The following is a 26,063-nucleotide window of genomic DNA, read 5'->3' on the forward strand; positions in this document are numbered from 1 at the left end:
ATCTCTGTGCCTGTGTGAAGCTGTGCATGCATGTGTGTGCACGTCTACAACAAATTTTCATTGGTAAAAATTAATTGAGGTGGTTTAATCACTAGGGCAGGGAGCATTCATTGACTAGAGGGGTGCATGAATTGCCATGGGGGAGGCATGAATTAATATTGGGGCATGAAGTGATTAGGTTCAGGAATACATTTTGGAGGGGAATGAATTGACACACTGCAGGGGGACCCTTTACTTACTGAGCCAGCAGCCTACCCATATGATTGTAGGATGGCTGATCATTGGACTTGCTTGTCATCTCTGTAGTCATGAGGTCCCAACACATTCCTGTTCCTGATCATTTACATTTCTGGGCTATTTTGTCACCAAATACTCCTACATTAAAATTCCCTTTCTTTCTGTGTGAACTACATTATAACACCTCTAATTAGGTTTGGAATTAGGGTGTGCAGTCCAACCCCCACCCCTCCACACCCCACTAAACCATAGGGGCTCTCCTGGTCTTATGTGCCCTGTGCTTATCAGAGTCTTTATCCAGCTCTGGAAACATAACCCAACGTCTGTGCCCCAATACTGCTAAAGTAGAAACGTATGTGGACAGGACATTTTTTTCTTGTAAAATCTGAGGTGCCATAGATTTTATTAATTTTCTAAAGAGCGGGAGAAGTAGAGAAACATAATGTGACATCAGTAAAATAAATGTCTTTATTGTAAATAGTTTTCTATACCAACAATGCACTGTAAACAAATGAGAAGATCCTTCGGTATATATCTGGCATTTTCCTGTGAAATGAGTACTGGATGTGGGTAGGCCTTATTTATTGAGTATATGTGGACACATAATAAATTAATGCTAAATTATGTATGCTTACAGGGGAAAATGTCTCTTAATACTGTTATTTGCATTAGTCACAACAGTTTTGAGTGACAAATTGCCGTAATGTGTTTTTGTCTCTTAAATAACAGAGTATGTTTATTCATGTTTGTTCTTTGTCGTGTCTCCAAAAATACAAAAGTAGGTTTTATTAACAATAGTTTATTGTGATGAATAAATACCATGGGATTGATGCTGCTGTGTATAAATATATCTATTTACATTACAGTATGTGTAGTGCTGTACTGAGCAGTGCTACAGTACAGAGAACACTTTCCCCCTCCTCTGTGGGCCAGTCCCAGCTCGCTCACTATTACTTTTACATTGCCAGTTATTTTCCTATGCGTGAATTGAATCACAGACTGAATACATAAGATTTATTTTAAGCAACAGTACACGCAGTCCCCACTGGGGGGAGGCATGACGCTGTGCTGTGGCAGGTCTCGAGCTGCTAACTGAATTGCATTTACTGTACAACAGTATATATGGTACTATGCAACCAAGTTGTTTTTGTAATTTCAGGAATACATCCGGAGGTCTAGAGATTCTCATTGTGTGCTGTGTGGCAGTCCTTCAGCTCAGTTTCACACATTCTCAGAGTAATTTTGTCTTATTCGTCCATCCTGGTTTGTAGCTGGCCTCACTTGTCCATGCCTAACCATATTTCCCGATAGCATTGTCTTGTCATGAATGTACTAGAAGTTTTCAGATAAAGTCTACAACTAGAGTGTGTTCAGTTCAGCTATTGCTTTGTCCTCTGTCAGTTGAGACTGAGATATAATCTTTAGACATTCTGTTAAGTGTTCTTGCCCTAAGAAATTGCCTGTGTACAGTGCGGCTGCCATTCCAAACCCTAATTCAGAACATTTCCCTGGGAACTGGAACGTGCCATATCAGTTGAAACGAAATAGGTGCAGAGTTGACCTTTGCCCTTGACCTTAATGACCCCTCGCCGTTCACAGGTATATCCCAACTTCTGAAGCACTTTGCTGGTTTCTTCAGTGACCTAAGAGGAAAAGATTTAGAAGTGAAAAGGAAATAAACCTGATTAATACCTATAAATGAGTGTACCCAAGAATGTGTTCTATAAGGAGGGAAACGGAGGCTGTTGTTACATGTAACGCGTTTTACAGGGTCAGCGAATTCTCTGCAAGATGTAATTAAGTGTAATCACATTCACTGTGTGAAAAGCTGTAAAACCAAATGAAAGGGAAACTTATCTGTAACTCAGCAGCAATTTCTATCGTAGTTACAAATTTGCTTAAAAAGGCTTAAAGATAAAACATTTTTTATAGGAACCTACATGGAACAGAGATCACAGCACTGCTTGCAGTAGCTAGATCAGGTACAATTTTAACATCACTTATAGCATATTCCTTTAACACAGTAGTACTCAAACTCGGTCCCAGGACCCCACACAGTTTACGTTTTCCATGACACCTAGCTAGGCACAGGTGTATGACCAACTGTCACATTTCAAAGATCTACAGGTGACCTGGAAAACCTGACCTGTTTGGGGTACTGAGGACTGAATTTTAACATATATACAACGCACACACATAATGGTTTTGCCAGCAAACAGTGAGCACAGTTGTCCCAACAATTTGCTAGTAAATGCATTATGAAATAAATGAGATCTGAAAACAACACACTGGCACAATCATAGAACTGAAGCACGGTTTAATAATGCAGCATATTTTAACACTTAATTGACATGTTTTTTTACTACTTAGATAATTTAAAATACTTTTTAAACTTTATCTCTAGAGAGTGTTTTGCCCCCATCCCCACTGTCCATAGGCCCCCATCATGGCTGCAACTTGGGGGGGAAGGGTGGGCTGCTAAGAGGTCACCGCAAACTCAGCTGCTGGGCAGGATGGGGGGAGCAGCCGCCATCATCACTGCCAAATTACTGCCTTGCCCCAGGTGCCGAAAATCCTGGTTTTGTCCCTGCCCCCATTATAAAATAACTTCCTACCCCCCACTGGCAAGACCCCCCCCCCACCCCCCCTCTTCTTCTTCAAAAATTTAAAAAAAAACCCTTTAAAAAGCCCTTCTCCACCCAAGACCAACATATTTTTTTTCTTGTTAACCACCCCTCCCAACTACCATCATTTACTTTATATTCCCCCTCCTCCCCCCCCCCCCCCCCGGGACTGATTATCAGTCCCCTCTGCTGCAACTGATCTCTGCACATGTAGAGATCATCCAACTGTGCTGGGAGGAGAAACAAGGGGTCTATTTACTAAGCCTTGGACAGAGAAAGTGGAGAGAATCAGCTCCTAACTGCCATGAAACAGGCTGTGTTTGAAAAATGACAGGAGCTAGTTGTTTGGGACTTCATCCCTTTCCACAACTTAGTAAACAGACCTTTAAGTTCCCTTTCCTTCACTATGATTCCCCCGGCACATGCGCTCCCCGCATAGCATCCGGAGTTGTGATTCTGGAAGTGATGGCGATCAGAGACCACCATATAACTCCGGGGGATGCGGGGAGCCAGAGGAGATCCTTGTGCAGAACGAAACTCCTGATCTACACAACGGGGTACACAGGGGGTCAGTGCATTGCATGTGATGCGACCTACAGTGCCTTGCTAAAGTATTCACCCCCATTGCCTTTTTACCTATTTTGTTACATTACAACATGTAATTTATTTTTGATTTTTTTATCTGAATTTTATGTGATGGATCTGCACAAAATAGTCTAAGTTGGTTAAGTGAAATGAGAAAAAAAAAAAAATTTACTCACCGGTAATTCTATTTCTCGTAGTCCGTAGTGGATGCTGGGAACTCCGTAAGGACCATGGGGAATAGCGGGCTCCGAAGGAGGCTGGGCACTCTAGAAAGATTTATGACTACCTGGTGTGCACTGGCTCCTCCCACTATGACCCTCCTCCAAGCCTCAGTTAGGACACTGTGCCCGGACGAGCAGACATAATAAGGAAGGATTTAGAATCCCGGGTAAGACTCTTACCAGCCACACCAATCACACCGTACAACTCGTGATACTATATCCAGTTTGACAGTATGAAAACAACTGAGCCTCCCAACAGATGGCTCAACAATAACCCTTTAGTTAACAATAACTATTTACAAGTATTGCAGACAATCCGCACTTGGGATGGGCGCCCAGCATCCACTACGGACTACGAGAAATAGAATTACCGGTGAGTAAATTCTTATTTTCTCTAACGTCCTAGTGGATGCTGGGAACTCCGTAAGGACCATGGGGATTATACCAAAGCTCCCAAACGGGCGGGAGAGTGCGGATGACTCTGTAGCACCGAATGAGAGAACTCCAGGTCCTCCTCAGCCAGGGTATCAAATTTGTAGAATTTTGCAAACGTGTTTGCCCCTGACCAAGTAGCTGCTCGGCAAAGTTGTAAAGCCGAGACCCCTCGGGCAGCCGCCCAAGAAGAGCCCACCTTCCTTGTGGAATGGGCATTTACAGATTTTGGCTGTGGTATGCCTGCCACAGAATGTGCAAGCTGAATTGTACTACAAATCCAGCGAGCAATAGACTGCTTAGAAGCAGGAGCACCCAGCTTGTTGGGTGCATACAGGATAAACAGCGAGTCAGAGTTTCTGACTCCAGCCGTCCTGGAAACATATATTTTCAGGGCCCTGACAACGTCTAGCAACTTGGAGTCCTCCAATTCACTAGTAGCCGCCGGCACCACAATAGGCTGGTTCAGGTGAAACGCTGACACCACCTTAGGAAGAAATTGGGGACGAGTCCTCAATTCTGCCCTATCCATATGGAAAATCAGATAAGGGCTTTTACATGATAAAGCCGCCAATTCTGACACTCGCCTGGCTGAAGCCAAGGCCAATAACATGACCACTTTCCACGTGAGATATTTTAGATCCACGGTTTTTAGTGGCTCAAACCAATGTGATTTTAAGAAAACTCAACACCACGTTGAGATCCCAAGGTGCCACAGGGTGCACAAACGGGGGCTGAATATGCAGCACTCCTTTCACAATGTCTGAACTTCAGGTACTGAAGCTAATTCTTTTTGAAAGAAAATCGACAGAGCCGAGATCTGTACTTTAATGGAGCCTAGACTTAGGCCCATATTCACTCCTGCTTGCAGGAAATGTAGAAATCGACCTAGTGGAAATTCCTCTGTTGGGGCCTTTTTGGCCTCGCACCATGCAACATATTTCCGCCACATGCGGTGATAATGCTTTGCCGTAACATCTTTCCTGGCTTTAATAAGCGCAGGAATGACTTCTTCCGGAATACCCTTTTCCTTCAGGATCCGGCGCTCAATCGCCATGCCGTCAAACGCAGCCGCGGTAAGTCTTGGAACAGACAGGGCCCCTGCTGAAGCAGGTCCTGTCTGAGCGGCAGAGGCCATGGGTCCTCTGATATAATTTCCTGAAGTTCCGGGTACCAAGCCCTTCTTGGCCAATCCGGAACCACGAGTATCGTTCTTACTCCTCGCCATCTTATTATTCTCAGTACCTTTGGTATGAGAGGCAGAGTAGGGAACACGTAAACCAACTGGTACACCCACGGTGTCACTAGAGCGTCCACAGCTATCGCCTGAGGGTCCCTTGACCTGGCGCAATATCTCTTTAGCTTTTTGTTGAGGCGGGACGCCATCATGTCCACCTGTGGCCTTTCCCAACGGTTTACCAACAGCAGGAAGACTTCTGGATGAAGTCCCCACTCTCCCGGGTGTAGGTCGTGTCTGCTGAGGAAGTCTGCTTCCCAGTTGTCCACTCCCGGAATGAACACTGCTGACAGTGCTAGTACGTGATTTTCCGCCCATCGGAGAATCCTTGTGGCTTCTGCCATTGCCATCCTGCTTCTTGTGCCGCCCTGTCGGGTCACATGGGCGACTGCCGTGATGTTGTCTGAATGTATCAGTACCGGCTGGTTTTGAAGCAGGGGTCTTGCCTGACCTAGGGCATTGTAAATGGCCCTCAGTTCCAGAATTTATATGTAGGGAAGTCTCCTGACTTGACCATAGGCCCTGGAAGTTTCTTCCCTGTGTGACTGCTCCCCAGCCTTGAAGGCTGGCATCCGTGGTCACCAGGACCCAGTCCTGTATGCCGAAACTGCGGCCCTCTAGAAGATGAGCACCCTGCATCCACCACAGTAGAGACACCCTGGTCCTTGGAGACAGGGTTATCATTTGATGCATTTGAAGATGCGATCCCGACCACTTATCTAAGAGGTCTCACTGGAAGGTCCTCGCATGGAACCTGCCGAATGGAATTGCTTCGTATGAAGCCACCATTTTTCCCAGGACTCGTGTGCAACGATGCACCGATACCCTTTTTGGTTTTAGGAGGTCTCTGACTAGAGATGACAGCTCCTTGGCTTTCTCCTGCGGGAGAAACACTTTTTTCTGTTCTGTGTCCAAAATCATCCCCAGGAACAGTAAGCGAGTGGAAGGAACCAGCTGTGACTTTGGAATGTTCAGAATCCAGCCATGCTGTTGTAGCACCTCCTGCGATAGTGCTACTCCGACCAGTAACTGCTCCCTGGACCTTGCCTTTATAAGGAGATCGTCCAAGTATGGGATAAATAAAAACTCCCTTTTTTTTTTTTTTTTTTTTTTTTTTGAAGGAGTATCATCATTTCTGCCATTACCTTGGTAAACACCCTCGGTGCCGTGGACAGTCCAAACGGTAGTGTCTGGAATTGGTAATGGCAATCCTGTACCACAATCTGAGGTACTCCTGGTGAGGAAGATAAATAGGGACATGCAGGTAAGCATCCTTGATGTCCAGGGATACCATGTAATCCCTCTCGTCCAGGCTTGCAAAAACCGCCCTGAGCGATTCCATCTTGAACTTTGTTATGTAAGTGTTCAAGGATTTCCATTTTAAAATGGGTCTCACCGAACCGGCTGGTTTCGGTACCACAAACAGTGTGGAATAGTAACCCCGTCCTTGTTGAAGTAGGGGCACCTTGACTATCACCTGCTGGGAATACAGCTTGTGAATTGCCTCTAGCACAGCCTCCCTGCCTGAGGGAGTTGTCGGCAAGGCAGATTTGAGTAAACGGCGGGGGGGAGACGCCTCGACTTCCAGCTCGTACCCCTGAGATACTACTTGAAGGATCCAGGGATCCACCTGTGAGCGAGCCCACTGATCGCTGAAATTTTTGAGGCAGCCCCCCACCGTACCTGGCTACGCCTGTGGAGCCCCCGCGTCATGTGGTGGACTCAGAGGAAGCAGAGGAAGAATTTTGATTCTGGGAACTGGCTGCTGGTGCAGCTTTTTCCCTCTTCCCTCGTTTGACCCGCCTGCTTTTTTGAAGCCGAAAGGACTGTACCTGATAATACAGTGCGTTTCTTAGGCTGTGAGGAAACCTGAGGTAAAATATTTTCATCCCAGCTGTTGCTGTGGATACGAGGTCCCAGAGACCATCCCCAACCAATTCCTCACCCTTATAAGGCTCTATGTGCCTTTTAAAGTCAGCATCACCTGTCCAGTGTCGGGTCTCCAATACCCTCCTGACAGAATGGACATTGCAATAATTCAGGATGCCAGCCGGCAAAATATTCCTCTGTGCATCCCTCATATATAAGACGACGTCTTATGTTCGCAAAATAGTATCCCTGTTTGAAAGGGGTACAGACCACGCTGCAGCAGTCTGCAGGTCTCAGACTAGTACCTGAGTGTGTAATTACAGACTTCAGGATAGCCTCCTGCTATTTATCAGCAGGTACCTTCAAAGTGGCCGTATCCTAAGACGGCAGTGCCACCTTGACAAACGTGTGAGCGCCTTATCCACTCTAAGGGATATCTCCCAGCGTAACTTATCCTCTGGCGGGAAAGGGTACGCCATCAGTAACTTGTTAGAAATTACCAGTTTCTTATCGGGGAAACCCACGCTTTTTCACACTTCATTCACTCATTTGATGGGGGAACAAAACACTGTCTGCTTTTTCTCCCCACACATAAAACCCTTTGTTTTTAGTGGTACTTGGGTTAATGTCAGAAATGTGTAACACATTTTATATTGCCGGGATCATGTAACGGATGTTCCTAGTGGATTGTGTATATGTCTCAACCTCGTCGACACTGGAGTCAGACTCCGTGTCGACATCTGTGTCTGCCATCTGAGGGAGCGTTGATGGCCTTTGAGACGTCTGGGCAGGCGCGGGCTGGGAAGCCGGCTGTCCCATAGCTGTTACGTCATCCAGCCTTTTATGTAAGGAGTTGACACTGTCGGTTAATACCTTCCACCTATCCATCCACTCTGGTGTCGGCCCACAGGGGCGACATCTCATTTATCGGCATCTGCTCCGCCTCCACATAAGTCTCATCAAACATGTCGACACAGCCGTACCGACACACAGCACACACACAAGGAATGCTCCAATGAGGACAGGACCCACAAAAGCCCTTTGGGGGGACAGAGTGAGAGTATGCCAGCACACACCAGAGCGCCATATAATGCAGGGACTAACTGAGTTATGTCCCCTATAGCTGCTTTTATATAATTTATACTGCGCCTAAATTTAGTGCCCCCCCTCTCTGTTTTAACCCTGTTCTGTTTAGTGTAGACTGCAGGGGAGAGCCAGGGAGCTTCCCTCCAACGGAGCTGTGAGGGAAAAATGGCGCCAGTGTGCTGAGGAGATAGGCTCCGCCCCTTTTTCGCAGACTTTTCTCCCGCATTTTTATGGAATCTGGCAGGGGTTAATATACATCCATATAGCCCTGGGGGTTATATGTGATGTATTTTTGCCAGCCAAGGTGTTTATATTGCTGCTCAGGGCGCCCCCCCCCCAGCGCCCTGCACCCTCAGTGACCGGAGTGTGTGGTGTGCATGAGGAGCAATGGCGCACAGCTGCAGTGCTGTGCGCTACCTTGGTGAAGACTGATGTCTTCTGCCGCCGTTTTTCCGGACCTCTTCTTGCTTCTGGCTCTGTAAGGGGGACGGCGGCGCGGCTCCGGGACTGAACACCAAGGACTGGGCCTGCGGTCGATCCCTCTGGAGCTAATGGTGTCCAGTAGCCTAAGAAGCCCAATCCGGCTGCAAGCAGGCGAGTTCGCTTCTTCTCCCCTTAGTCCCTCGCTGCAGTGAGCCTGTTGCCAGCAGGTCTCACTGAAAATAAAAAACCTAAATCTATACTTTCTTTCTAAGGGCTCAGGAGAGCCCCTAGTGTGCATCCAACCTCGGCCGGGCACAAGATCTAACTGAGGCTTGGAGGAGGGTCATAGTGGGAGGAGCCAGTGCACACCAGGTAGTCATAAATCTTTCTAGAGTGCCCAGCCTCCTTCGGAGCCCGCTATTCCCCATGGTCCTTACGGAGTTCCCAGCATCCACTAGGACGTTAGAGAAATAGGATTTTAATTACCTACCGGTAAATCCTTTTCTCAGTCCATAAGGGATATTGGGGAGACTTAGTACAATGGGGTATAGACGGGGTCCAAAGGAGCCGGTGCACTTTAAATTTCTTCACTGGGTGTGCTGGCTCCTCCCCTCCATGCCCCCTCCAACAGGCAGTTCTAGGTAAAACAGTGCCGAAGGAGAAATGATATACTTGAGAGAAGGAACATAACAACTAGTGGTGAGATTTACACACCAGCACACCGCGATAATAAAACAAACAGCAACGGCTGGAAACAACAGCAACAGCTGAACAGGTAACCATATAAAGAGAACCTTCAGAAAAGTCAACGCACTGAGCCGGGCACCCAATATCCCTTATGGACTCTAGCATCCATAAGGGATATTGGGGAGACATAGTACGATGGGGACGTCCCAACGCTTCCAGAATGGGCAGGAATGTGCAGAGACTTCTGCAGCACCGCCTGCCCAAACTGGGTATCCTCTTTGGCCAGGGTATCAAACTTGTAGAATTTTATTTAAAAAAAGTGTTCTTCCCCGACCAGGTAGCAGCTCGGCAAAGTTGCAAGGCCGGGACTCCACGGGCAGCCGCCCAAGAAGAGCCGAACGATCTTGTAAAGTGGGCCTTCAGAGATTTAGGAACAGGTAAGGCTGCCGATATATAGGCCTGTTAGATAGTAAGCCTAAGCTAACTAGCAATGGACTGCTTCGAAGCAGGACAACCCTTTTTTTGCACATCATAGAGCACGAACAAGGAATCTGTCTTTCTGATCTGAGCCGTTCGCTTGACATAGATCTTCAAGGCTCGCACAGCATCCAATGCCTCTGGAGGAGCAGAAGTGTCAGAATTTGACGGAAATCACTATAGGTTGATTCAGGTGGAATGCAGAGACAACCTTCGGCAGGAACTGCTGCCTAGTTCTGAGCTCTGCTCTGTCCTCATAAAAGACCAGGTATGGACTTTTACATGATAAGGACCCCAATTCTAAGACCCGTCTAGCAGAAGCCAGGGCCAGTAACATCACTGTCTTCCACGTGAGGTACTTGTCTTCTACTGTCATCAGAGGTTCAAACCAGGAGGACTGAAGAAATTCCAACACTACATTCAAATCCCAGGGTGCCATAGGCAACACAAAGGGAGGTTGTATGTGGAGTACCCCTTGCATGAAGGTCTGAACTTTTGGAAACACTGCCAATTTCTTCTGGAAGAAAACTGAGAGAGCTAAAATCTGGACCTTAATGGAACCCAGGCGTAAGCCCTTATCCACACCAGCCTGCAGGAAACGTAAGAAACGTCCCAAGTGGAACTCTGCAGGCGGATACGTGTGTTCCTCGCACCAAGAAACCTATCTTCTCCAGATATGATGATAGTGTTTTGACATCACAGGTTTCCTGGCCTGAAACATGGTAGCAATAACCTTCTTGGAAAGGCCCTTGTGAGCCAGGATGTTCTGCTCAACCTTCTTGCCATCAAACGAAGTCGCTGTAAGTCCGGGTAGACAAACGGTCCTTGTTGAAGATCTCCTCTTAGTGGTAGAGGCCAAGGGTCTTCGACGGACATGTCCAGAAGATCCGCGTACCACGCCATCGGAGGCCAATCCGGGGCAATCAGAATTGACTGGACTCCTTGATTTCTGATTCACTTTAGCACCCTTGGAGGAAACAGATAGATCAGCCGGTAAGGCCAAGGCGACATTGGTGCACCCACTGCCCTCACCTGATGGTCCCTGGTTCGTGAGCAATACCAGTGAAGCTTCTTGTTGAGTCGAGAAGCCATCATGTCTATTTGTGGGCAGCCCCACCGGTCGATGATCTGCTGAAACACCTGATGGTGGAGCCCCATCTCCCCCGGGTGGAGATCGTGATGATTCAGGAAGTCCGCTTCCCAGTTGTCCACTCCCAGAATGAAGATTGCCGACATTGCTCTTGCATTTCTTTCCGCCCAGAGGAGTATCTTTGACACCTCTCACATGCAGGCTCTGCTTTTTGTCCCTCCTTGCAGATTGATGTACGCCACTGCTGTGGCATTGTCCGACTGTACTTGGATCGAGTGATCCTTGAGCAAAGGAGAGGCCTGAAGCAGAGCATTGTAGATCGCCCGAAGTTCCAGAATGTTGATCGGAAGGAGGGCTTCGGGGCTGACCACCTGCCCTGGAACTGAGCCCCTTGGGTGACAGCTCCCCATCCTCTCAGACTCGCATTCGTCGTGAGGATCCAATCCTGAAACTCCGGCCTTCCAGGAGATTGGAGGACTTTCCCAACAATCTTATGCAAAGATGGATGGATACTCGAGCAGGACAGAGCACCATGCGGACCATCTCCTGAAGTGTTCTCGTCTTGTCCTCCGGGAGGAACACCTTCTGGGCCACAGTATCCAGTAACATCCCCAGGAACAGGAGCCACTGAGTTGGCTCCAGGTGGTACTTATGTAAATTGAGGATCCACCCATGGTGTGACAGAAGTTGGATAGTGCGGTCGATATGGAGCAATAAAAGCTCCCTGGATCTTGCGGATTATCAGGAGATCATCCAGGTAAGGGACAACATTGGACCCGAAGCTGGATCATCATCTCCGTCATTACCTTTGTGAATACCCTCAGAGCCGTGGACAGGCCGAAGGGTAGTGCTTGGAACTGGTAGTGATCCTCCAGTAGGGCAAACCTCAGATAAGCCTGATGAGGTGGCCAAATTGGAATATGAAGGTAGGCGTCCTTGATATCCAAGGAAACCATGAATTCCTGTTCTTCCAGGACCGCTATCACTGCTCTCAAGTATTCCATCTTGAACTTAAAATACTGAGATAAGGGTTCAAGGACTTTAGATTCAAAATGAGCCTTAACGAACCATCCGGCTTCGGTACCACAAATAGGTTGGAGTAATAAACCTTTCCCCTTTGTTGTATCGGTACTGGAACAATGAAGTGGGACTGGACCAACTTTTGAATGGCCTGTTGCAACGTAACTTGCGTATCCTTCAAAGCTGGCAAATTTGATTTGAAAAATCATTGGGGAGGAGCACAGTCGAACTTCAGCTTGTAGCCCTGAGAAATGAGGTCCCTTACCCAGGTATCCTGGCAGGAGCTTTCCCAGAGGCAGCTGAGGTGACACAGTCCAGCTCCCACTTCGAGAACCTCTTGGGGTGGGTGGGCACCATCATGCTGAGGACTTAGTGGAAGCAGTATTGGTGCTCTGTTCCTGAGAACCGGTGTTTGCAGGTCTTCTAGTCTTACCGCTGGGGCCTCAAGCCGCATTGGAGGCACCTCTGGCCCTAGATCGAAATCTGTTAGACCGAAAGGATTGAACAGACGGCCCCGGGTAGGAACGCCTAGCCGGTGGGTCCTCAAAGGGGAGAAACGTGGATTTCCCCGCAGTAACTTTAGAAATCCACGTATCCAACTCAACCCCAAAGAGCCATTCCCCAGAAAAGTGGAGAGATTGCACACTGCGCTTGAACTCAGCGTCCGCTATCGATTGACACAACCACAAGGCACTGCGCACCGACACTGCCATGGCAGAGGTCCTTGCATTCATATTAAGAAAAAACAACGTGGGAGAAATGCAACCCTAAGCGCTTGAATTAAAATGAAGAAAACTGAAAAGTGCAATATACAATACTTTCCTTTTTAGGAGAACACTCTGGTGTTTGTCATCAAGTCCGTCAAATGCTTGATTCCCGCTCAAAGTGACGTGATACGTATAGAAAACAAAAATACAAATGCATATTGTGTAATACAGTTTTTGAACACAGTGTTAAAGATCATGTGCAACTTTTCATTCCCGTGAAAAAGAATAATACAAAAATGTTCTTTGATGTATTGAGGGTGTGCTATAACTATACAGACACCTAACTTCTTTATCCTATGAGTGATTGTGCTTCTTCAGGATCAATACGGTAAGTGATGCATTTAGTCGAAGGGGAGTACCCCACTCACTATGATTAGGCCCTGGAGAAAGCTCATGATGCAACCAAAGAAGGGCGTACCCCACTCACAGTGTCACAGAGAATTTGAAGCACATCAAGGTATCTTTTGGATGTCTTCTGGAAGAGGACCATTCAATCTGATTCGGTCAGCATCCCAGTCTCATGTATGTGTAAAAAATACCAGAAAATACAACCAATGTGTAGTATTTTTCATACAAGAGGTTTGGAAATAATATTCTCAATGATATTTCGTGCCTACTTTTTTTAGTTTAAGTGTCGCCCCTGTTTTGGATAAAATATATAGGCTACCCCACTCACTATTAATTAACGGGCTAGCAGCACATCAAGGTATCTTTACAGATTAGTTAGTGAATGGATATAGTAAGCGTACCCCACTCACAATCTTGGACAGGTTTTGAAAACACATCAAGGTATCTTTAACTCAAGGGGGTATATTAGATTGAAGTCGGATCCAATCTGACAATCATTAGTCGGAATGGATCCGACCTGGGATATTCAAATGACATCTCAATTCGACTTTTAAAAAAGTCGAATTGAGATGCGGAAGGGGGGGGGGGGGGGTGGAGAGCTGCGGGCAGACGGGGGAGAGCAGCGCTACAGCAGCGGCTATATAGCCGCTGCTGTAGCGCTGCTCTCCCCCGTCTGCCCGCGGCTCTCCCCTGTCTCTCTGCCTCTCCAGTCCCTCCTTTCTGTCCCTGCATCACAGCCACCGCTCACGGCAGCGTCCACCCGGCTCCAGCAGGCGAGGTCTGACAGCTCGCAAGGCCGGTGAACGTATGGCATCCGAAACTTCCATGGAATTGCCAGTGCATCCACGAAAGCTGCTTGAGGATCCCTTGTCCTTGCTCCGAAGCCCGGAACCTTGTGATTGTGTCGAGCCGCCATCAGGTCTACATCTGGTAGACCCCACTTGTCCACAAGGAGTTGGAAGACCTCCGGATGAAGACTCCACTCCCCGGCATGTACGTCCTGACGACTGAGGAAGTCCGCTTCCCAGTTGAGGACCCCCGGAATGAACACTGCCAATATTGCTGGCCCATTGAAGAATTTTTTGACACTTCCATCATTGCCAGGCGGCTTCAAATGCCACCTTGAGGATTTATGTACGCCACCGTGGTGGTGTTGTCTGATTGTACTTGAACAGGCCTGTTCTGTACGAAAGGTAACGCATTGAACACTGCTCGCAATTCCAGAATGTTTATCGGGAGGAGAGATTCCTCCCTGGTCCACCGACCCTGGAGAGAGTGTTGCTCCAACACCGTGCCCCAACCCCGCAGACTGGCATCCGTCGTTAGGAGGACCCAGTTGGAGGTCCAGAAGGGACGACACCTGCTCAATTGTTGGTCCTGTAGCCACCAACTCAATGACAGATGTACCTCCGGAGTCAAGGAGATCATTTGAGACCTGATCCGGTGAGGCAGGCTGTCCCACTTGGAAAGGATTAACCTCTGCAAAGGGCAGGAATGAAATTGAGCGTACTCTACCATGTTGAAAGCCGACACCATGAGGCCTAGTACTTGCATCTATCAACACTCATTGGCGAGAGAGGAAGTATCCAATTCTGTCCTGAAGTTTCGGGACCTTCTCTGGAGACAAGAACAAATGTTGGTTGTGTGTCCCCAGTATTGCCCCAGGTGCACCATGCTCTGAGCAGGGACCAGTGAGGATTTCTTCCAGTTGATGAGCCACCCGTGGGCTTGCAGGAATTGGGCCGTCCGTTCCAGATGACGGAGGAGAACCTCTGGGGAGTTTGCCAGGATCAACAAGTCGTCCAGATACGGTAGAATCCTTATACCCTGACGGCGGAGAAGGGACGTCATGACCACCATGACCTTGGTGAAGATCGGAGGAGCCATGGTCAGTCCGAAAGGCAAGGCTTGGAACTGATAATGAAGGTTGCCAACAGCAAACCGAATATATTGCTGATGCGACATGGCAATAGGTAAGCATCCTGTATATCCTGGGTTACCATATAGTCCTTGGGTTGCATAGCCAGTACAATATAGAGCGCAGAGTTTCCATATGGAATTTGGACACCCTCACAAATTTGTTCAAAGATTTGAGGTTGAGTATAGGTCGGGAGGATCCATTCGGCTTCGGAACTAGAAACGGCGTTGAATAGTATCCCCTGCATCTTTGAGTCAGAGGCACCAGCACTATCACTCCTGTATCCAGGAGGGATTGGACAACCAAATGCAGAGTTTGTGCTTTTAATGGATCCGAAGGGATAACCGTTGAGCAAAACGGGCGAGGGGGACGTCTCTTGAAAGAGAATACGTACCCATGAAAGACCACTTCCTGCACCCAGGCGTTCAAAGTGGTCTTTAACCATACCTGGGCAAACTGCAGAAGTCGGCCTCTCACCCTGGGGTCCCCCAGGGGGAGGCCTGCCCCATCATGCAGCAGGCTTGTCCGGTTTGGAAGCAGGCTGACGGGCGGCCCAAGAACGTTTAGGTTTGGGTTTAGAGGACTTGGAAGTGCGAGCCTGTCTTGGGTACGCCTGACCCTTTGCTTTAACTGGAGGTCGAAAGGAACGAACCGTAGTAGATGCCTTGGCCGCCATAACGCCTGCATCAGAGGCTGCCATAGTGGGTCTATGTACAGCACCTGTAAGAGTGTAAATAGACTTCAAGCAACCCTCCACACGCTTATCAGTCGGCTCCTTCAAAGAAGTGACGGTGGTGACAGGCTACATGCGAGTACACTGCTGGCGGGGTTTCCCACTTGTTACTCAACTCCGCAGAGATAGGATAAACAAGCTAGCATCTTTTTAGACAGGGAAAATTTATTTCATGTAGAAGACCAGGATTCCTGACGTATGTCAATTAAATGGCCAGAATGTGGTAAGACTAATTTAGTAACCTTCTGACGTTTGAACTTATCAGGTTTCTTAGACGTATCAGGAGGGTCAATATCATCAATATGAAGAAGCAGCTTGATCGCCTCCACTAGGTCAGGAACATCAACCTGTGTTGTAGAATCTTCATCAGAAGCAGCAGTATCACCATCTGATGGATCAGTATATTCCCCATCCGAATCGGAAGAATCATCCAAAATATTAGTGGATTGTGAGGAAAAAATGGTCTGCTTCGATGACCCTTTGGTCCCAGTAGGGCGAGGGTTAGGTTTGTGTTTATCCAAGGACTGATTTAATTGCTGTAACTGGGTTGACAGAGTATCCGCCCATGGTGGATTAACTACAAGGGCAATATGTGGCTGTAATGGCACCGGAGGTCCCACAGGAGGCATAAGTCTCGTTACAAGCGTAGTCAGCATATTTGAAAATGCAGCCCAAGGTGGATCTGCCACAGGTGCTGCGGGCTGACTAGGGGGTGCAGAACACCTAGTACCTGGACCCTCAGCAGAAATCATTAACTCGGGTAAATCCGTGGCACCAGCACTGCATGATGCAGGAGCGTATGCGGATTTCCTGCCCTGTGCAGCAGACATTATTAGGAATGTAGCCTTAGGGCGCATCAGTACAATATAGCCAGACAGACACAATACCTGACAAAAAAAACCCTAAGATATGTGACTGCAATTGCAGAGCACAGACAGAGGATTTAAGTGGTATGAGGTGACTGAAACACAAATTGAAAAATACAAAACAGTATATCCAGTGGAACACTATATTGTATATGAGACCCTGGCGCACTTAGTTCCCCAGGGTACAGAATATAGTGATAGCAATATGTGTGATACACAGAATAGAATCCACACAGCAGCTATAGGCACACACAGTCACAGGTACAATGCAGAAATTATTACATATAAACAATAAGACTGCACTGGACTAGTAATACTACATAGAGATCTGTATGTATACAGATATAACAATGCACAGTAAACACTGGATGTATATCACAGAATACTTGTACTAAATATTCATATAGTAGTGGACTTGTTCTTAACTAACGCTGTCTAAATGACATGTAGAATACTTAAGTGTCCTGTAAATGCACAGTGCTGATGAGACAGGCGGCTTTACATAGGAGGCATTGCCCAGCAGTCCCAGGATCTGCGCAGCTGTGTGTAATGACACCCAAACGCTGACAGGGAGTGAGGGAGAGAGAGAGATGCAGCTCCAGGGCGGGAACACCTGCTGTAGATGGCGCCTGGAGCTGGGGGAGGGGCTACAGGTCAGCGCCTTATCCCATCTGCTGGACTTCACCATCGGGTACTATGTAGCCTATAATAAACGGATTTTTAGTAAATCCGACCTGAGCTCCCTGCCCTAGTGGATGTAGTGGAGTCCCTGCACGGCCACAGTGTCCACGCCAGCGACGCGGTCCATCTTCTGGGACCTCGACTGGATTGCGATTTCGGCGGGTCCCACCTGGGGGACCCTCTTACCTCCTTCCTGAAGTGCAGCCACGCGATCCAGGAGAGCAGCAGCGGTGATGTGTGCCTGATGACCGGAGCACCTCCGCTGCAAGTACTCGGCAAACAGGGCGCGGGAGTATGCAGCGCCGCTGGGGGAGTTGATGGAGCCGCAGCATAGAATGTCAGCATGACATGCCTGTGCTGCGGCCCTTGAAGTCTTCTTTCTTCTTAAAAAGCTATTGTTAGGGCTGCCTAGCGCAGCCCCACCTGTTAGCTGCCTGCACTGCAGGCACCAACTTACAAACTGACCTCCAGTGCCTGGAGGCGGGGCTATAGAGGAGGCGGTGCAGTGCATCCTAGGAACAGTCAAAGCTTTAGCCTGTTGGTGCCTCGGATAAAGATCCAACTCTACACCCCAATGATATTCCCTGTGGAATACCAGTGTACCCGCTGCAGAAACTTGCATTGTTGTCAGCAGTTTATCTGTCCACTGCACATTACACAGTGAAATCAAGGGTCCAATTGGTTTTAACTTAAGGTCAAGATAAACCAATAAAACCAGGATAATGTCAACATATGCTGCACTTCTGACATGTTCTTGTATATAGTGGGGGGAAAAAAAGAGAAGAACAAGGGGTTGTTACTAATGGCCGCACATGTACAAGAGAAAATCCTTTGAATTTTTTATTTAATTAAAATGTAACATTTATTAATCACAAATTTTAAAAAGTTCCAATCTGTAAGTAAGATACAATAAAATACAGAGGTTTAAACCAGACTAATTAACAAACATATACAGGTTGAGTATCCCATATCCAAATATCCGAAATACGGAATATTCCGAAATACGGACTTTTTTGAGTGGGAGCGAGATAGTGAAACCTTTGTTTTTTGATGGCTCAATGTACACAAACTTTGTTTTATACACACAGTTATTAAAAATATTGTATTAAATGACTTTTAGGCTGTGTGTATAAGGTGTATATGAAACATAAATGAATTGTGTGAATGTAGACACACTTTGTTTAATGCACAAAGTTATAAAAAATATTGGCTAAAATGACCTTCAGGCTGTGTGTATAAGGTGTATATGTAACATAAATGCATTCTGTGCTTAGATTCAGGTCCCATCACCATGATATCTCATTATGGTATGCAATTATTCCAAAATACGGAAAAATCCCATATCCAAAATACCTCTGGTCCCAAGCATTTTGGATAAGGGATACTCAACCTGTATAAGAAATGTGAGAAGTTGGAAAAGGTGGCAAAATAAAGAAATTTTAAAAAGCCCTATACCCTTAAATAATTATTTGTTGTTGTTCTCTAATCTAATGTGGTATGTCTGAAAACTACTGAATAGGGGCCGATATAAGTCAGTGCCCGGGTATTATCCGCTTTAGTTCACTCCTGAATCCGGGTCTTCAGATATTATTCACCTGAAAATGGTCTGGATTTATTAAATGTATGATATGAGAATCACCTTGTACTGGTATTGAAATTATCACTGTATATTAATAACATTTCTCCGAAATGATGTGTCCTTGTTATTATTGGTACCACCAATCCTAAAATAAATATGGTTTGGTAATATGAATCAATATACCCTAATCTTTTATGGCAATGAAATTTATGGTTTTATATGCCTCTGCTGTAATTATAACAAATGTAACCAAATTCTCACTCAGTGGCAGTATGAAGCAACTGTTAAGCCCCCCTACACACTCGGCGACCTGCAGCCAAGGTGCTCGACGACCGATACGGACGACCCGCCGCAGGTGTGGGTGACGAGGGGAGTGAAAGGTTTTTTTCACTCTACACGTCACCCGGCCCAATTCCCGACTATGCAAGTCGTCCATATCGACCTACATATTCAAATGACGGGAGACAAACGATGAACGAGCGCAGGGATGCGCATCGTTCATGGTTGAAGCATTTACACTGAAAGATATGAACGATTTATCATTCATTTATGAACGATATCGTTCATATCTTTCAGAGAAATTGACCAGTGTGTAGGGCCCTTTACAACTGAATAGCAATAATTGTTACCTCTGATATTACTGTTGATAATAATATAGTCAGCTTACTTCAAACTCTCTTACCTTGACTGAGCAGATTTTATATATGAATAATGCTTCCATTCATTTAGCCAAACATTGTCAGGCAAATATATATAATAGTAATATCTACCACTGTCGAGGGTGTTTGATAAATTAGTTAAAGTAATAAAAAGCTGATGCCTCTCAGAGAGTGTAAAGCAGATTTTCTACATCCTTCAATATGTGACAGTCAGCATTAATTAATCATGCTTTACAATAATAGGAGTGTTGTTAAGTAGTAATGAATCTGTATTCGTTGCGTCATATAGGATTCAAAGCCGCTCCATTGAATTCCGCTGAGATATGGAGACACTCGTGCATATACATATAATTGTAATCAGGTAAAAGTACTGATGGTTTTATTAATTATATTACACTGCGTTGTTTAAGCCAGTGGTGATCCCATTCACATGCAGATTTATTGTGTGAAACACATTTCAGACTGCCCCATAAAGTGATATCCAAAATTATCTGTATTGTTGAATATAAGTAAATCGTTTAAAAATTATACAATGTGATTTCCTAGTTTTTTTTCCAGATTCTGTCTCTCACAGTTGAAGTGTACCTATGATAGAAATTACAGACATCTCTCATCTTTTTAAGTGGGTCAACTTGCACAATCAGTGGCTGTCCATATACTTTTTTGCCCCACTGTATCATTCAGTTTACCGATTTGTATGCGGCTTCAGTCACTCCGTACAGCCGCAGTCTAAATACTGCTCAGGCTGCCTCAATATATCCTGTTTGGGAGAGTCTGAGCGTCATAGTATAGATATCACTTAATTCATTGACTTATATGTGGCTCCAACCACTCCGTATAGCTCTCTGTTCTTGTATATGAAGTAATGTTACCTGAATTTTCCCTAGTATGCCAGTGCTGTCCATGCGACTTGCCACATTTACAGTGTTACCCCAGATGTCATATTGTGGCTTTTGGGCTCCTATAACTCCGGCCACCACAGGTCCATGATTAATACCTAGAAGCAGGTAAACAATAAACAATGTAGTGAAAGCTGACTAAATGCAAGCAGCAGATACAATATGGGCACAGTATCACTCACCCACACGGAGTTTGAAGTTGTTAAAGGAATGCTTATTGATCAAATCCAATTTTCCTATCAATGCTGATGCAAATTCCACCATGATGCCGATGTGATTATAATTCCTATCTCCATCCTGACAGAAAGTGAGAAAACACACACAAAGCATGAACTGGACATGTAGGCGTATCGGTGTGCTGACAAGCAGTATCTTTGTCACTAGTAGAAATGTAACCCTAACAGAAGGATTGTTTCAGAGATCCCATATAAAAGATGGTGGCCATCCTCTGCACAGCACGCCGCTACTGCCAGTCCCCACACTAGCTACGTGGCAGTTGGTGTACAGTAGGGTAAGAAGCAGTATTATTACGTCTCTTCGCCCATGATTGTGCCATACAGTGTGAAACTGTAGGCTGTAAAATTTGAATGCAACTTGAATGTCACATGTGCTTTAGAGGGCCGTCCTGTGATGTCATTAGGGCATCTCCTCAAAGGCAGGCATACTTGGTAAGGGCAGAGGATAGCAATATAATAGACCAACTGTATTCTTTGTTTTACGGTAAAAAGTTATCCACCAAGAGCCTGTTGCATCAAGTGTGTCTGTGAAATTAGATTTAAAAGTAGATACAGAAACTGACAGAACGGTCTTCTTAGAATAGCTGTAGATGGGCCCGCCACTTCCTCCCACTACAAATACATAGCGCTGAGCTACGACATAAAAGATACCTGTGGGTTTTCTTGGCCTGATGTGGGATTTAGCCCTGTTGCTGCCATATATGCACTGCCGATTGTCTTAATTTTCTCTACACTGCTGAACTTTGGTTTTGAAAGTAGCTGTAAAAAAACAAAAACAAAACAACTTACATACACTTTGCGCTGAAAACCAGTTACACATCATTCCATCCTATAATCTCAGACGCAGCAGTCACACACAGCAAGCAACGTTTAAAAGATCATCTTTATGATGAGGAGTCATACTGGGAATTTCCGGCCCAACACCTGTACTACAACCCTGCCCCTGAACTACCCCCTCAACTTCAACGCCTATCAAATAAAAAGTATAAACAAATGCTGTGAAGAGACAGCTGAAGGAAGAGGGAGGGAAAAGGAGAGGGAGAGAATACAGGAAAAAGACAGAATTAGATAGGAAAGACCAAGGAAAGTGGAGCATGACAGGAAAGGAACAGCACCAGCAGAACATACGGAGATAGGAGGAGAAAACAGATTTTGCATCTTGTAGCTAAGCGGACATCTTCAAAAATAGAGTAGCGCAAAAAAAAAAGAAAACCATTAAAGGGAAGTTAGGGAAACTGTTATATTGATGCGTGGCATCCATCAGAAACAGGTAAGGACTAATTTCACCTCTCCAAAAACAAAGTAAATAAAACGCTAAAAATACAAACTAGCCAGGAGAAGCAGTAATGGGAAGGAAGCACTGTATCAGGACTCAGATGACTGCAGTGACAGAAAGCTGAGCTTCATAATGTACATTACAGGTTGAGTATCCCATATCTAAATATTCCGAAATACGGAATATTCCGAAATACGGAATTTTTTGAGTGAGATAGTGAAACCTTTGTTTTCTAATGGCTCAATGTACACAAACTTTGTTTAATCCACAAAGTTATAAAAAATATTGTATTAAATTACCTTCAGGCTGTGTGTATAAGGGCCCTCATTCCGAGTTGTTCGCTCGCAAGGCGAATGTAGCAGAGTTACACACGCTAAGCCGCCGCCTACTGGGAGTGAATCTTAGCTTCTTAAAATTGCGACCGACGTACGCGCAATATTGCGATTACAAACGAGTTAGCAGTTTCTGAGTAGCTTCAGACTTACTCTGCCTGTGCGATCAGTTCTGTGCTTTTCGTTCCTGGCTGACGTCATAAACACACCCAGCGTTCGCCCAGGCACTCCCACCGTTTCTCCGGCCACTCCTGCGTTTTTTCCGGAAACGGTAGCGTTTCCAGCCACACGCCCCTAAAACGCCGTGCATCCGCCCAGTAACACCCATTTCCTGTCAATCACAATGCGAACGTCGGAGCGATGAAAATGCCGTGAGTAAAATTACTTTCTACATAGCAAAGTTACTTGGCGCAGTCGCAGTGCGAACATTGCGCATGCGTACTAAGCGGATTTTCATTGCGATGCGATGAAAAATACCGAGCGAACAACTCGGAATGAGGGCCAAGGTGTATATGAAACGTAAATGAATTGAGTGCATGTACACACACTTTGTTTAATGCACAAAGTTATTAAAAATATTGGCTAAAATGACCTTCAGGCTGTGTATATAAGGGGTATATGAAACATAAATGCATTCTGTGCTTAGACTTGGGTCCCATCTCATTATGGTATGCAATTATTCCAAAATACGGAATAATCCGATATCCAAAATACTTCTGGTCCCAAGCACTTTGGATAAGGGATACTCAACCTGTATCAGCTAAATGACGAAGAGGTCTAATAGTAAATACTGCACCTTCTCTTTTGCAGCTGACATGCACCATGCAATGTTTAATAACAAATAAGAAACTAAACAGAGGAAAACACATTATTTCTATTCTGCCAGTTATAACACCACAAAAAAAAAAAGACAGAAATTGAACAATATGGTGTTTTGTTTTTTTAAGTAAAACAGGCTACTCATATTAACCCACTAATACTAATGCTTATGGTATAAATATAACAAGGAGGCTTCAAAACTTGCTGCCAAGACAGAGATCTTGTATCATCTTCGTAATGTTTAGGCAGCTAATTGTAGAAGTGCTACTACTGGAATAGGAGCCTATTAAAGTATTTAGCTATAGTTCAATTGGATAATAAAACAAAGCAGAACTTTCTATATACAACATAAAGCAGTGGTTTCCAAGTGCAGTCTTCAAGGCACCCCAACAGTCCGGCTTTTAGGATTATCCCTGTTGTGCATAGATGGTATTATCAAACTGACTGAGGTAATAATTAAGCTACCTGTGCCAAAGCATAGCTATCCTTAAAACTTGGACTGTTGGAGTGCCTTGAGGATGGCGTTTGGTAAACCATTAGTTTACATCGTAATTTACATTTATTAAAAAAATCGCTCCAATTGTATGCATCAATGTAAATGCAAACCTAAAATAGACCAGGCGCCACACGTGATGGAAAGCCTATTAAAATAACTGTGATGCTCATCACAGCTTTAGGATAAACGTGAAATATTCTTATCTCCTTTCCAAGTGACTTCGTAACAGTATTCCATCAACAACCAAACTAAGCCTAAGAGTGGCATCTTCTTCCTCACCTCATCAAAGTCTGCTATGATCTCATTAAGAAGACGCAGACACTCCAGGCCCTCGTGGTTTTCATCGCATTCTGTGTAAAATTCTTTAAAGTCAGGTATTGATGCAAACATGACACAGACACAGTCATATGACTGGTAATACAGGTCCTGCAGGGAAAAAAAGCAGACTGTTTAAATGTACTAAGAAGAAATGACGGAGACTCAAAGAAAATGTTAGTTACATATTTGTAGTACATAAGGAACAGTCATTCTGAGTCTTTATAGAAATTCAGCAGGGTAGAACATGAATTCTGTTGCCTGGTTACCTCATTCCTAAGGTTCTGTCCGATGAACTGCTGCGCTACATCAGCTGGAAGGACGTTTTCTAGCAGAACTCTATTCAGGTTCTCCATGGTTTCAATACGCTCACGCTCCATCTTAAACTTCCTTTTCCATAGAAAGTCAAGGCGACAGTAAAATTCATTCTACGGACAATTATAACACTTTGATTGACAATGATGAAATGAGATTTAAACATACTGACAATGTAAACTACATTATTGTGCAATGCTTAAGTTTAAAACCTTTCTATGTGAAACTATATTGTAAAGGCCCAGCCTCTGCCAGTTTATAATAAATAAAAAATGTTATATACACACATATACATATATATATATATATATATATATATATATATATATATATATATATATACACACACACACATATATACACACACATACACAAACACACGGGTGGTACAATTCAGTAACAAGACCTCTCACGTGTGTAATGTTCTCTATTTCATTCTAATTTCCCGCCAGGTCAGAGCAGATAGACCACTGCTTTCCCTCACGGCCATTAGACTGCCCCTTACATCAGTCATACTGTCCCAACATCAGCTGTAAGATTACAGGGCTAGTGTAAATACGGTCAAACATTGAGGTGCGTAGTATGATCACACTTCTGCATCTAAAGGACACATCAGCAGCTGAAATTCACAGCCAATTTGTCAAGGTATATGGTGAGAACATAATGCCACAGAGCCACGGAAACAGGTTTGGGTTTAGTGTACTGCCTTTGATAACGGCAGGACAGGTGTTTAAGATGAGAGACGATCTAGCTGGCTAAGCACATTTACCACATGTGACAAAGGCCAAATGACCAAACCTGTTTCGTGACATGACGTTATACTCTGAAGGTTTATCTGTACTTACAAATTGTACTATTAAAGATAACAGAATTTCTGCATAGAAATCAGTTATAATAAGCAGTTGGTAAAGAAGGCTCTCAGAATGCTTAAGAGCTGTCGACATCTTATTATGAAATTGACAATATGATAATCTGCTTTTTTTTGCTCCTTTAGAATTAAAACAAGAAAAATGAAATGATCAGCTTCTTTGCAGAACTGCTTTCAGAGAGAAGCAAAACAGCTGTCTGGCAAATACTATTTGTAGTTAATAGGGAAGGGATGGGGATGCGAGAGCTCTCACTGCTGTATTATAAGACTGAATGGATCATGTCAGCTGCAATTTCAATCTCACAAGTAGAAAGGCTAGGAACAAAGAAGTACATTGGTCTATTTGCACATGTAACTACTGTGCGCATCATATCATTAGTTCATTTATACTATCTAGTACAGTATATTTACGCTTTATTTCTACTTAGGCTGTGTGTATGCGATTCTCCCTTGTATTAAGGGGAAGTTGTCCAAAAGTGGACAATCCGTTTAAAACCAGTCATTTGCAAGTTACACTGTTATAAACTGGAGATAATAATTTTCAAGTGCAAAAAATAAATAGGTGTTTCCTTCTAAAGGCCAGTACTCACTGGCCGATGTGAGAGAGATGTGTGCTGAGCGAACCGCTCAGCACACATCTTCCCGCCACTCAGCACAGCGCGATGTGTGCTGAGCGTGCGGGGAGAGACGGGGGGGCCACTCACTTCACCCAGCGGGTAAAGTGAGCGACTCGCTAGATTGGCCTGCATGCAGGCCAATCTGGCAGCAGCGATAGCGATGCGCAGGGCTGAGCATCGCTATCGCTGTGGGGGCTACACACGGAGAGATCACTGCTTAAAATCTAAGCAATCTAGTCAGATTGCTTAGATTTTAAGCAGCGATCGCTCTGTGAGTACCCCCCTTAAGAAAAGGCGTACAACCTACTATTAACCACCTCCTGCCCAAAACCTCCATACACTCGCTGGAAA

The 26,063-nt window shown here is 45.2% G+C and overlaps 1 protein-coding gene across 5 annotated transcripts in view; it reads right to left on the minus strand.

Annotated features, from left to right (window-relative positions):
* Positions 1–687: 687 nt before the first annotated feature.
* ADCY4 (adenylate cyclase 4) overlaps positions 688–26,063 on the minus strand; it is a 133,946-nt gene continuing 108,570 nt past the window's right edge. For all 5 annotated transcript variants that reach the window (XM_063913498.1, XM_063913500.1, XM_063913499.1 and 2 more), the window contains exons 21-26: positions 24,182–24,340; positions 23,877–24,023; positions 21,326–21,433; positions 20,621–20,735; positions 20,412–20,536; positions 688–1,880 (exon numbers count right to left, since the gene is read on the minus strand). In XM_063913498.1, coding sequence (XP_063769568.1) covers positions 1,728–1,880; positions 20,412–20,536; positions 20,621–20,735; positions 21,326–21,433; positions 23,877–24,023; positions 24,182–24,340 — 807 coding nt within the window. In that variant the 3' untranslated portion in view covers positions 688–1,727. The remainder of the gene's footprint in view (positions 1,881–20,411; positions 20,537–20,620; positions 20,736–21,325; positions 21,434–23,876; positions 24,024–24,181; positions 24,341–26,063) is intronic.

Source organism: Pseudophryne corroboree, chromosome 1 (genome assembly GCF_028390025.1).
Source record: "Pseudophryne corroboree isolate aPseCor3 chromosome 1, aPseCor3.hap2, whole genome shotgun sequence".
NCBI lineage: Eukaryota > Metazoa > Chordata > Amphibia > Anura > Myobatrachidae > Pseudophryne > Pseudophryne corroboree.